The sequence below is a fragment of the Chlamydotis macqueenii genome, chromosome 5 (assembly GCF_036417535.1).
Source record: "Chlamydotis macqueenii isolate bChlMac1 chromosome 5, bChlMac1.mat, whole genome shotgun sequence".
Lineage (NCBI taxonomy): Eukaryota > Metazoa > Chordata > Aves > Otidiformes > Otididae > Chlamydotis > Chlamydotis macqueenii.
The window spans coordinates 40,595,335-40,607,361 of record NC_141560.1 but is presented as its reverse complement, the minus strand read 5'-3'; the positions used below and the strand labels follow the sequence as shown (position 1 = coordinate 40,607,361).

At 43.7% G+C, this 12,027-nt stretch overlaps 2 protein-coding genes and 1 long non-coding RNA gene across 13 annotated transcripts in view; 1 reads left to right on the top strand and 2 right to left on the bottom strand.

The window, feature by feature from the left end:
- UBR1 (ubiquitin protein ligase E3 component n-recognin 1) overlaps positions 1–6,817 on the bottom strand; it is a 68,205-nt gene extending 61,388 nt beyond the window's left edge. For all 6 annotated transcript variants that reach the window (XR_015258617.1, XM_086748111.1, XM_086748116.1 and 3 more), the window contains exon 1: positions 6,681–6,817. Coding sequence is in view for 5 of the 6 variants with exons in the window: in XM_086748111.1 (XP_086604237.1) it covers positions 6,681–6,770 (90 nt within the window). In the remaining variant the exon portion in view is untranslated. The remainder of the gene's footprint in view (positions 1–6,680) is intronic.
- Positions 6,818–8,516: 1,699 nt separating this feature from the next.
- LOC147600551 (uncharacterized) lies at positions 8,517–9,348 on the bottom strand. Its single transcript, XR_015258773.1, has 2 exons — positions 9,177–9,348; positions 8,517–8,734 (listed from the first exon to the last, which is right to left on the bottom strand). It is a non-coding gene; the product is annotated as an uncharacterized LOC147600551 (long non-coding RNA).
- Positions 9,327–12,027, top strand: part of TMEM62 (transmembrane protein 62) — a 35,096-nt gene continuing 32,395 nt past the window's right edge. For 4 of the 6 annotated variants that reach the window (XM_086749797.1, XM_086749799.1, XM_086749798.1 and 1 more), the window contains exon 1: positions 9,609–9,893. In XM_086749797.1, coding sequence (XP_086605923.1) covers positions 9,729–9,893 — 165 coding nt within the window. In that variant the 5' untranslated portion in view covers positions 9,609–9,728. Of the gene's footprint in view, positions 9,894–12,027 lie in introns of all 6 variants that reach the window. The other 2 variants (XM_086749802.1, XM_086749803.1) reach the window with 2 other exon arrangements.

Below are 12,027 nucleotides of genomic sequence, written 5' to 3'. Positions count from 1 at the left end.
TGAAGGGAATTCCAATTCTAAGAGAAGTTCTAGATCAAGAACATATTTATTACTTGAGTGGTAAGCACCACTGTGATCACCATATCAGTCACAAAAATTGAGCATACACATGCATGTAACACATATGCATTCTGATACATACTCATACATGCACTCAAATATATAGGTATGTACTCATTTTCACATATTCACAGTACTAAGGAACAAAAGGAAAAGGAAACAAATCAACTGACAGCCTTTTTATTTTAATTAAGTTGTTCAAATTTCTCAACTACCTAGCAATTTTTTTTAATAAAAATTGTGCTTATATGGGGCATAAAGACATCCAATTGAAAAAAGCAACTGAAAATTAAATCCAAGTTTATCAAATACTTGCATAACAACACTTAAAGAAGGAAAATATCACACTTAGCAACGAGTTCTCACAAAGATATCAAACTAACTGAAAACTGGATTCCTTGATCACATGTGTCTATTTTTTATATGCCTGATTTAAGATGAGTGGAAGTAATTTATTCCTATCATAATTAAACTCCAGAATTCAATGTTCCTCCTTAAACATCTTTCCTCCTGTAAATTGTTTTTAGTTTTTGTTTTAACTTACCTATACTGCACTATGATTTTAGCAAGTTCTCCTCCCACTTTGGTTACTGTATTTGTTCAAATGAGAGAGGATGTGGGATCTGACCCCTTGGTATGCTTTCTTTCCAAAGCACAAGACAAACCCAGTTGGGAGCTCTTCTATCTTAATAAGCCGTGTTCCCAAGAGATGGTGTAAGTTTAGCTTCTGCGTTCTTGGAACAGAGCACATCATAGCTTCAAGAAACACAGAGTTAAGCTTTCCTGAAAATCTGCCAGAAGTGTAGAATGGGTTCTCACACAGTCTAACTCACAAGCATTTCAAGTACGCCTGTGCAAAGCTTTTAATTCTATTTAAAAGTTATCCAGAGAAGGGAGGACAGGAAGTATGGAACCAGAGGGAAGAAGGGAAGTGCATACATTTAAAGACTACACTTTTAGAAATATACATAATGTAATCAGTGAAAAAAGGGAATATTAATACTTATAAACATTAGGTGACAAATTATGAAGGAACAGACATTGCCAGTAGCACAAACAAAAACCTATACCTGGTCCAACATTCCAGTTTAAAGGAGTAGCAAAAAAAAAAAAAAAAAGCTTATTTTGTGCATGACATAAATCTGTCAAGCATGAGGTGGCAATACTAGCTGCCTGGCAAAACAACTGGTAGAAGCAGAAAAAAACCAAACTTTTAAAAGTAAAAATATAAAATGCTAGGGACATACTAATTTCAAGCAGATGCATTCAACATGAACACCGAATGCAAAAGGCTGCTTTAATGTACAGAACAGTTGTTACTAGTTAAACAGAGATCAGCAGAACAACAGATCCCAGAAAACCTTTATGCTGATATTGTCTACCCAATTGAGCAACCATAAAAGACCCTTTAACAGGATAAACATGCAGAAGTTGTTTGATAAGTATGCACAATACTTAAAGTGTCTTTAGAAAACAAACTTCAAAAAATTCTTGAACTAACATTTTCATAAGGTTCTGCTTTCAAATTTTTAGTTCAACTTTTCCTTCTGCTTATTTTGGTTTACCATTATCAGTTTTCTAATGCACTGAAAATAAGACCCAACTGCAGTACAGAACATCCAGGCATTATTTTTAGTAAAAAAACCAAGGCGACAAGGCAATCTATTTCAACGTCAAAGATGCATATTCCCCAAAGAAGAGGCTTCAAAAACAAGCACTAGAAATTAATTAGCATATTTGTTCTTCCCTGCCTTTTATCAAATTGAATTTTTTAGGAGCATAAATTCTACTGTCTCAGGCAGGGCACAGATCAGGGAGTTTAACTGGAAGCCCACTCTAGTTTTTGGTCACAAAAGCACTAGGTAGCTGTTTTCATTATGTGTTCCACATTCTCTGACAAAGTATACCTAATGTTTTAGTATAGAATCTAAGCTTATAAAATGACCGTTTAGAACTAAATTACAAAATGCCTGTTTTCTGACATGTCAGTCATGTGGCTCCTTTATATAACATAGCTAGGAACCAGCCATGTATCAAACTTTGGTCTGCTCTGGATATCAGTAATAACCCTAAAAGAAGTAAGTTTGCTCTCAAAAGTTATTTTCTACTGGCACAACATGGGTAACATTCAAGACTGTCTAACATTGTCCTAACAAAACACCAACTCTGACCTGAATACATAAAAGAACTGTTTGATCTCTACATTCATTTAGACTTTGGCCCCTAAGCCAAAGCAGGGTGCCAATTAATATTAAAAGATGCTTTAACAATGCAGGTGTTTGCCCACTGGGAATGAAATCCATAACAACAGCGCAAACTACTAAAGCTTTGTCTACAGTAGAATGAATCTACCTTGATTCCAGTAGTCTCTAATGACTACCACTTTAGCTGAACCAGTGACAACCAGAGAAGCAGAAGTAACCACCAACACCACGGGTTACTGTTCTAGCTGCTGGACAGCTAAAACTAAAGTAGTCTTCAGGGCAAACAACACACAGACCCAGGCCATTCAACCTCTTTGAAACTTCAAGTCAAGTATCAGTGTTAAATCACACTCATTTCCAAAATCAGAAGAGTGCAGCTTCAATTCACGGGGGTAAGTACTTGGAAGCAAACAGGTGCCCAAGGAGACATTTCAAGTGAAATCATGGCCTGTATGTCTCCATTTGTCATGCTGTAAATACCATACTGCCTACCAACTGGACACTCTAGCCTAAATACGGTACAAAATTAGCAGGATACTACTAAGTAGATTCAACATGCAAAACAAAGTAGCTAGAAATTCTAGAATTCCCAAGACTTTGGGGCATGCAATCTAAACAACTTTCATGTTACAATTTTTTTTTGTCAAACCTGCATTAGGTAGATGGCAATGTACAATTAAAATGTCAACACTAGGAAAAATAGGAATTTGGTATCAGGCATTAAAGCAAAACTATACACAAAATACATATTTTTTTTTTTTAAAAAAAAGCCATTCTCCCTAGAAAAATAGCAAAATCCTCACCTTTGCAGAGTTATTTTTAGTATTCTGTGACACTTTAAAATATATTTTTTTTCTTTAAGGTCTGACTGTCCATTTGAGAGATCCTTTTTATTTTGTTTCTAGCAAAACAAAGGAAAGGCTTTGATTCTTTCCTTGTTTGATTCTTAACATCCCTGCTGTGGTCTCCTACACTTGAGGGAACAGAATCTCTGTCAAATTTCTTAGCATGACCACATTTAAAAAATTGCGGCTCCAGTGGATATTTATAAGGTAGTAATTCATTAATTTGACATAGTTACGTTGGGGAGGGCGGAGGGAGGGAAGAATCTCAGCATTTGTTTATACTAGGTTTTTGTATTGATGCTTGTGTACTCAAACTTGTCTTGTACCCACACAATTTTCCAACTATAATTAATTTTAAGATCCCTTGTATATGTAGTCTAATTCTGAAGTGAACAAACATGTAATAGAATTCAGACAAATCTATCTGTATCTAGCACTAACTCAGCATCTCCAAAATGCTTTCCCTTACACACCAAAACCAACCTGCTTATCCCTAGCTTTGCTACTGCTCTGGGATCTTGAAGACACTTAAAACAGTTGCATGCTACCAGGAAAATCTGCAGCTACATTCTCTGGAGCCACATGTGTCTTGCAACACCATAATAGTATTACAGCAACCACAATTTGTGTACTTTATGTGGACTTGAGCAAAGATGACATATCTTCACAATCACAGTTCACTCCTGCACTAACAAAAGCCACAAAAGTTATCAAGTGTTATGAGTAAAGATGAAAGCAGACAAGGAAGAAAAAACCACAGCCCCACTCAAAGCCATAACAAAATGAAAGCACTTCAACAGAGTGCTAAAGATACAAGGACGCAAGCAGGATCTTGGTGATGCTCCCGTTACCTGTTGCAACTTCACAGACTCCACTTCTTGGACACTGATACAAGTGTAGAGTATACACTGTTCTGATAATACACTGCACTGTTTTAAGAGCAGTGGCTTTGACTACATCCAATTCAGGGCTTATTTTCACAAAAGGATACACTAGTTTACCCAAAGATGAAATTTTAAACTAATTTAACATAACATAAACTCATGTAAAATTATACGGACATGTTGGGTCTAAGCAGGTTAATTCAGTTTAGGAGAGTTTAGATTTAAAACTGAAAGAAGCCACTGCAAGTCCAAAATAAGATGCCTGACTGAGATTTCATTAATTTCAGAAATAACCTGCATATGAGTATGAATATCCCCTCCATATTACTACTTGATTACAACACAGCTGCAGAAGTAAGGCTCCTCATATGCATTTTCTCAACTATATAATAGCATTGAATGACACAAAACAAGATCTGAAACACTTTAGAACGCACAAGTGATCGTATCACATTTTGCTTTCCAAGATTAAAATTCAAAATTAAGTTATTTTCCTGCCTTTAAAGGCAATATCCTAACAACAAGGCTTTTCTCTTCTTGTATGCCACTAACCCACTTACATCTATACTTGTGTATATGAATATTGACTGATCACAAAAGATGAGACTTCTGAAAAAGATCCCTTTTCTTCACAAACAGTACCGAGAAGGTACACAGACATCAAAATTTGAAGACTTAGTATAAATTAATATATTTGAAAAACTGTAATACCCAAACCCTACTTGTATATTCCAGATAGCAGCCACTAAAGCAGGCAGGAGTCAAATTGGAATTTGTTTACAATACAGATGGACAACCAATGAAAGGGCTGGATCCAGCCTGCAAAGCAGGCATTTATTAGGCCACTGGCAATGCCTGCTAGCCAACAACTAGACAAGCCAAATCCAGCCCATCAGTCAGCCAAGCAAACTGCAGATACTGTTGGGAAAGAAAAGAAAGTAAACTTAAGTTTGGAAGACCAGGTTCACTACTCAATCAGTGCCAGTACAGCCCAAACTCAGCCCTCTCTCTCAGGACAGCTCAGCTCAGGAAGCAATACAGCCACTCTAGAGAAGAAGAGGGCAGAGATGGTACTTGACTTCAACTAATGCAGTGAAATGCCAACTCAGGTATTTCCAGCTACAGTCATCCAACTCAAAGAGCTGGAGTTAAGCACACAGAAGAAACAACTGAGTTGGGCTGGATGCCCCCGAGAAATGAAAGGCTGATTGCATTGCTTTGCTGCTGATTGCAACTATTGCCCTCAGGATCTCTCCGACTCTATACATGGCTCTCAAGCTTAAGAAGTTGCCTAACTCGGGTTGCATTTTTTGACACTACAGTGCAATCAAATTACATTTTTACTAGTTTGAAATCAATTTTTTTCTAATATAGAAAAAAAAAAATCCACACATAGGCCTGCTATGGCCACAGAAATATACTCACTTCAGAAATAGCCTTTGTAGTCACAAACTGCCTCCCCATGATTTGCAGGTACCTTTACAATTCTTAGGGGAAAGGTAAAACAAACAATGGTTGTTGGCTTAGCATTGCCACCTGCAAGAGATGTTCCATGAGTAAACATCTCCCTATTTATATCTTCACAATTTTATTAATGGTGTGCAGCATCATGTAAATAGCAGCTATTCTACAGGCTTGCCAGTGCCCAACTTTTCAACATCCACAGTCAAGAGTTTCAAAATCATACTATGTATTCAAGTTGTTACAGGAAAATTAAACACAAAATGTAAGGTTTCTGATACACATTCAGATTCCCTTTCTTAAACTGACAGCCTTTGGGTTTTAAACTCCTCTAGCAAAAGTGTTTGCAACATAGTAATTATTTCACAACATTGTGAGGGAAAGCACAGCAGGCCCTTACCTACCACCACTAGACAGATTCAACACCAAGTTATAATCAGTAACGGAATATTAAATCCACAGGTGATTAAAGTAATTCACAGGGAAAAAAAAAAAGGAGGACGATTCTGTTCAGTAAATAAACAATTGTCTCTATCTACATCCTTTCTAAACTTTACTGTTGCTTCATTTACACTCTGTAGAACAATAACCTGTTACTCAGCCTTTTTTTTTGTTCCACAGTGAAGTCACCTTTAATTAAGAAAGGTGCTAAAGATGCATGTACACACTATAACGTTTTAAGGACGCCTTAGAAGCTTTCTGAAGTTTGATCTCGTTTAATTACGTCCCCGTCAAATAAAGACACAAGACAGTGAGTGAGAGACACTGCGGGGTCTGTCGACAACCCTTCTGAGCCGCCTGGCAGAGGCTTGCCGGGCCCAGGGCAGGGCTAGCTCTTCGGGGCAGAGGCGGCCGTCAGGGCCGCAGCCCGCCGGGATCGGGGCCGTGTCGGGCAGGGCGGGAGGCCAGCCACCCGCTCTCCGCCCCACGCTCCGGCCCCACGGCCAGCGGCCGCCTCAGCAGGTGCCGCCGCCACCAGCCTGCAACAGCGGGCGCGCAACAGCGGGCGCACAACGGCGCGGCGCGGCCCGGCCCGCCCCTCCGCGGCGCCGCACGGCAGCCCCGCCACGGAGGACGCAATCCCCGCGGCGCCGCCCCTCGAGCAGGGGGCGCCGGCTCCCTCCGCGGCCGGAAAAGCTCGACCGAGCGGCAGGGTCGCAGCGCGGTCAGGGCACAGGCTGCCCCCGAGCGGGGGCAAGGGGAACCGCGCCGGGCTGCAGCCTCACCATGGCTCGCTCCTGGGGCTGCACGGGGAGCCGGCCGCCCGCTGCTCCCGCCGCTCCCGCTCCAGGCCCTCCGGTGCCTCTGTCCGCCATTTTGAGAGAGAGGGACGCGGCCGAAGCCGCCGCTACCGCCCGGAAGGAGCCGCCGCCGTCACCCGGCCGCTGCGCCGCGCCCACAGCCCGCCCCCCGCGGCGCTCCGGGCTGTACCGCGCAGGCGCCACCTGTCCCTCGCGCATGCTCCGCGGCGCCGAGTCGTTCCGGGCTGAGGGGGGACGAGGGGGAGGTTGGTGGGGTATCCCCTATGCGCCCCGTCTCGGGGGCGGCGGGGCAGAGCAGACTGAGGACGGGAGACGTCCGACAGTTGAAGGCCGGGAGGCGAGGCGAGCGCTGTGGCCTTGCGGCGGCCCAGCCCGTGCCGCTCAGGAGCGCTGTGAGGGTCGGGGAAGGCCCGGACCCGTCCGGCAGCGCCTCCTGCCTCCCACGGGAGGCCGAAAAGCGCTTCCCCGGGACCCGTCAGGGCTGTCGGCAAGCGAAACCTGCGTTGATCCAGCCTGCAGAGTATGAACTTTGTACAAGAGAAGACAGCAGTAGCTTTAGGCATATGCCTGTCTCCAAGGTCAAAATTTTTCCTCCCTGTCTCCTTGCTACAGCATATAATAACTGTTCTGGGTACTCTGTGCTTGTTACTCTGGCAGAATATGAGGGCATTTAGGAACTTGGCAGATACATGACAGAGCTGGACTAAGCGCTTGCTGGAAGTTTTCTAGATTGTTGCAGACCAGTCCAGTTGCACAATTCCCTGTGTTTGTACTTTCCTAGGTCTGAGGAAGTAGGTAAATAGTTACAGCTTTGGGCCTTGCAGACATACATGCTAACCGCCTATCAAATGTCTGCTCTGTTTTGAAGACGACTGTCTCCTTCCATTGTCTTACTGCTTCAAGCCTCCAAGCAACTCTTCCATGTTCTTCAGTTATCAGTATGGATGCGATAAAGTTTGCAGGTAATCTTTTCAGGTATATTCAATAGATTTTTCTCACTGTAGCTGGCCACAGGTACTCCTAAAGTTCTTCTCTTTATACCTTCAGAACATCTGACTGCAGCTCTTCTGTAGTAGCCAACACTCATCTTCATTTTAAGAGGTCACTGCAGACTTAACCTCATTGAAATCTGTCACTTAAAATTAGTGTGTAGATATTGTCACTGAGACTGGTTTAGGCACAAGATGTAAAAAAAAGAAAGTGAATTTTGCCATTGAATCACTTAGCTTCATTAGATTCAAAGCTTCATTGAGTTTTGTCTGTACATGTTGCAGATCTGTACTCAACCCTTTTCAAGAGCATGGCTGACCGCTAACCAGCGGCATTGTTTGCACAACAGCTACGTTTACTTTACTCCAATTACTGGAGTCCTCCTCATGTTTTAGTATCAACGGCAGCAATTGTATAATCCAGCTTCCCATGTAGTTGAGCCAGAGAAGCAAGGCTGTGATTCCAAGACAAATGCGCTCAAGCAGCGAGAGGGCTGCCTGCAGTCCCCTCTGCTGTGAGGCAAGCATCTTGCGTGGCTGTATCTTTTAGCTGAACTATCAGTATGGTTTCACTTTACTGAGGGACTTTTAGAAGAAGCTATGCTAATGTCAATCAGCTGCTTTAGCTGAATAAGAATATAGACCTATTAAACAAAATAATACAAATAAAAGAATATGCTAGGAGACAGCAAAACAAGTATCAGTGAACCTCTGAAAAAAAAAGTTGGCACCACACCTAGGCAGAAATAGTACAAAACACTAAGATCTCCATGGATACTAAAATAATAGAGGAAATAAGAAGAACAAAACAGGAATTCAGATGAATTTTAATTGAGACAAAATGCTGAAGCTTGGAGTCATGTTAGAACTAAAATGGTTATAGCTCCAGGAAGAAATCGAGCAAACTCTGGTTTTCAAGAACTCCCCAAGATTACTGGTATTACTGATTGCTAACTGTCGATTTAAAAGCAGTTGCTTGGGGTGTTCTTTGTGGAGAAGTAGGAATCAGACAAGCAAGATGGAAGGCAGCTGAAAAAGACAAAGCAAACATGCATTAAGGCCCACAAAAGACCAGCTAAATTATCAAGAACACCTGAAAAAGGGTGTAATACATTAATTGTTTGAGAATACTACATTAAATACCAAATAAAACAGTGACGTAAAGTGACAGAAACTTTTTCAGCTAAACTCATGCTTAGAATGGTGAGTAAAAAAAACCTCAACAGCAAACGCAGGCAGTGGTTAGGAAAGTAGAGAGTTAACAGCAAAGAACTTCCCAATTATGAAACTGTACAGTTGTGATAGTAAGGTTTAAAATTGTGTATACGGAAAAAAAAAGTTCAAAACACCATAAAAAGACTTTTTATCTATGTCAGGAGCAAAAAAAAAAAAAAGTCAAGTGCCTAGATTCATGAGCAGGTAGAATTATAAATACTGAAGAAGAAGAAAAGAAGAAAGGGTGAATGTTTACATGCTGTACGTGGAAGGAAGCAGGATGTGGTGCTGATCTCTTCTCTTCATAGTCTTCTTCTGTCCTGACCGTTCTCGACCGAAGAAATGGCCCGAGGCCTCCTTACGGTATCTACATCCCTCAAATCACGAACGCAGCCGAAGGACTCCCGCAGACCCACACGTTTCCGATAACGCCTCGGCCTGTTTCGGTTTAGCCCTCGGGGCATTTCCAAGCACCCTCTCAGCCAGGGAGGGCTGGGCAGGCTCAGAACCCAGGGCACGGGGGCGGCCTAGAGCCGCTCGCAGCAGCCCGGCCCGGGCGAGGGCGGCCTGGCAGCTCCAGGCGGCTCCCCCGGCCTCGCCGGGTAAAACCGCCGAAAGAGCGGGAGCGCCCACCCCGTCCCCGCGCCGGCATCGGTCCTCGCAGCCAATCATAGACGAGTGGCTGGGGCGGCCCGACAAGCCCAGGAGGGTCGGCCAGGACGCGGAAGCGCTGAAGCCCGCGGCGGTGCCCGGCGACGGGCAGGAGGCGGCCGCCCGGTGCGGACGCCTGGTGTCAGCGCGGCGGAAGATGCTGAGGCTGGCTGTGGGGCTGCTGACGGCGGCCGCCGTGGCCCTGCTGCTGGACTGGTACGCACCTTCCGGAGCGCCGCCGCCGGCCGGTCTGCGCCGCCGCCGGCAGGCCCCGCAGTCCGGCCCCGGGGCGGAAGCCGCCAACCTGCTGTGGGTAGTGCAGGTGAGTGGGGCCGGGGGGGGGCGTGGCGTGGCCGAGCAACGGCCCGGCGCGGGCGGCGGCGGTTGGCGCCGCGCTGAGGTGCGGCCGCCCCCGGCTTCTCGGGGCGCCGTAGCGGCGGAGGCGGCTGTGCGAGCCCACCCATCTGGGTGGGGAGGGGTCGTCAGTACCCCAGACGGTGTTCTCCACTGTCCCCCTGAGAAACGCAGGCTCTGCTGCCCCTCTCCCCTTCCAGAAGTTGTGCGGCTGAGAAAATAGTTACACAGATTTTTAGCAATAGAAGGTGCAGTACAAGAGAGATGTATGTTAGGTTAAGTGTACACAGCTTTGTTTCCAGGTTGAGCGTAAGATCCGAATTAACCTGGCATAGTCTTGGAAGTAAACTGTCATGCCTGAGTGCTTCTGTGGCCAGTTTTCTGACTCTTCCCCCCAGAGTTCCTGAAGCCCTTGGTGTGTAACCAACCTGAGGCTGTTTGCGTATTTGCAGGTAATGGACGGCGGAGATGTCACAGGGGTTGCTGTGCAGTTTCTTCTAACAAATAGGCTGCTTTTACTATTTTGCTTTTGTTCTCAAACTCAAGGACACTTTGCCTAAATGTATTAGCTGCAGGCAGAGCTCTTAGTGCATAAGTCAGCACGTTATTAGCCCTTTTTTTTTTCTCTCCAGTTGCTATGCATTTTCAAAGTGAGTTTTTCCAGTAATTTTGCCTGAAGTGACTTAAGGCTTATCTTTACTGCAGGACAGATATCAAGATGAGAGATATGCTTGAATTAGTGTAGATAAAGCCCCTACCTTGAGTTGCTGTCTTGAAGAGAGTCAACCACAGCAGCATATAGCAGCTGCAGAGCTATGCTGACAAGCAGCGTGTGCAGCTCCATACTTCTCTTGCCGTCTTCTCTCTGGTTGTGTTACTTGAAACGGAGTTTTCCCAAGGACAGGTCACAGCACAGCTAATTTGAGACTTGGCTTTACTTTCAAGTGGTTATGTTCTCTTTCAGATGTGCCCTTTAACAGCTGCTTTATCATTGACCTGACTTAGAAATGAATCAAGCACTAATTCCAGTGTTGTGCCTGATGATGTTGTGGGAAACAGGCTTCAGGCGCTCTGGTGACTCCATAGATCTAGCCTAGGTCACTGGATAGAGCTCAAGATAATCGGTTCCTCCCCCAGCAGTTCCTGCCTTGTTTTTCCTCCCATCCACAGAACTGTCTTCTCTTAAACTGAACTAAATTCCAATCTTTGTACTATAATCTTGTGTTAATGACTCTTTCATCTTTCTTATAGCAGAACTTCCTTTCTTATCCAGTGCCTCATAGGCACTCTACTTCAATATTTGACAAGTTGATTTTTCTCCTCTTTCTGTCAGCTGTAATCAGCTGTAATCACCTTGTAATTCTCCCTTCTTAATACTTGCCTTTTCTGAGCTGCATCTTCTCTAGATAAGGAATGTGGATGGTAATTTCTCCTCACCCCTAAGTCTCTTCCAACTCATTTTGATAAAAGTTACTGCCTATGATGCAATAAGAGAGAGGCCAAGTTTTTCCGTCAGAGGGAGGGGAAAGAGAAGAAATGCAGCAAGTGGGCCTTTACCTACATTTTTTGGAATTAAACAGCATTACAAGCTTTTCCCCTTGCCCACTGACTTCCCTTTTATTGGGACATCTTCTGAAATTAATTTTTTACAAAAAGTAAGAAGCTCCACTCCCAAGATGTTCATATTTCATGGCTTTTAGTGATGACAGAAATTTAATCCCAGGATACTGTAACTCTTAGAACTTACAAGAAAAGCCTTTTGTAGATATTAAACTAATGTTGTAGTAGGGGAAGAAAGTGGGAAGATGTCTGAAGAAAGTGGGAAGATGTCTGTAGAAAGTTGGGTTTATTGAGGTAGTTTTACTGTGCTTTTTGATTCACGCTAACTTGAATGTATCAATAAAAATGAAGTTAAGGATATGTCTAAAAGAGTTTACTCTTTTTAGCATCCAATTCTGATCCAAGCAAAAGTACTATATAAGCAAATGGGGAATTTTCCTAAGCAGAATTAAAAACTGTATTCGGGCAATGTGTTTTACATATTCAAATTACTAAATAAGTAGAAGCTGAGCCATTTTATCTCCAAGGTATTTTATCTGGAT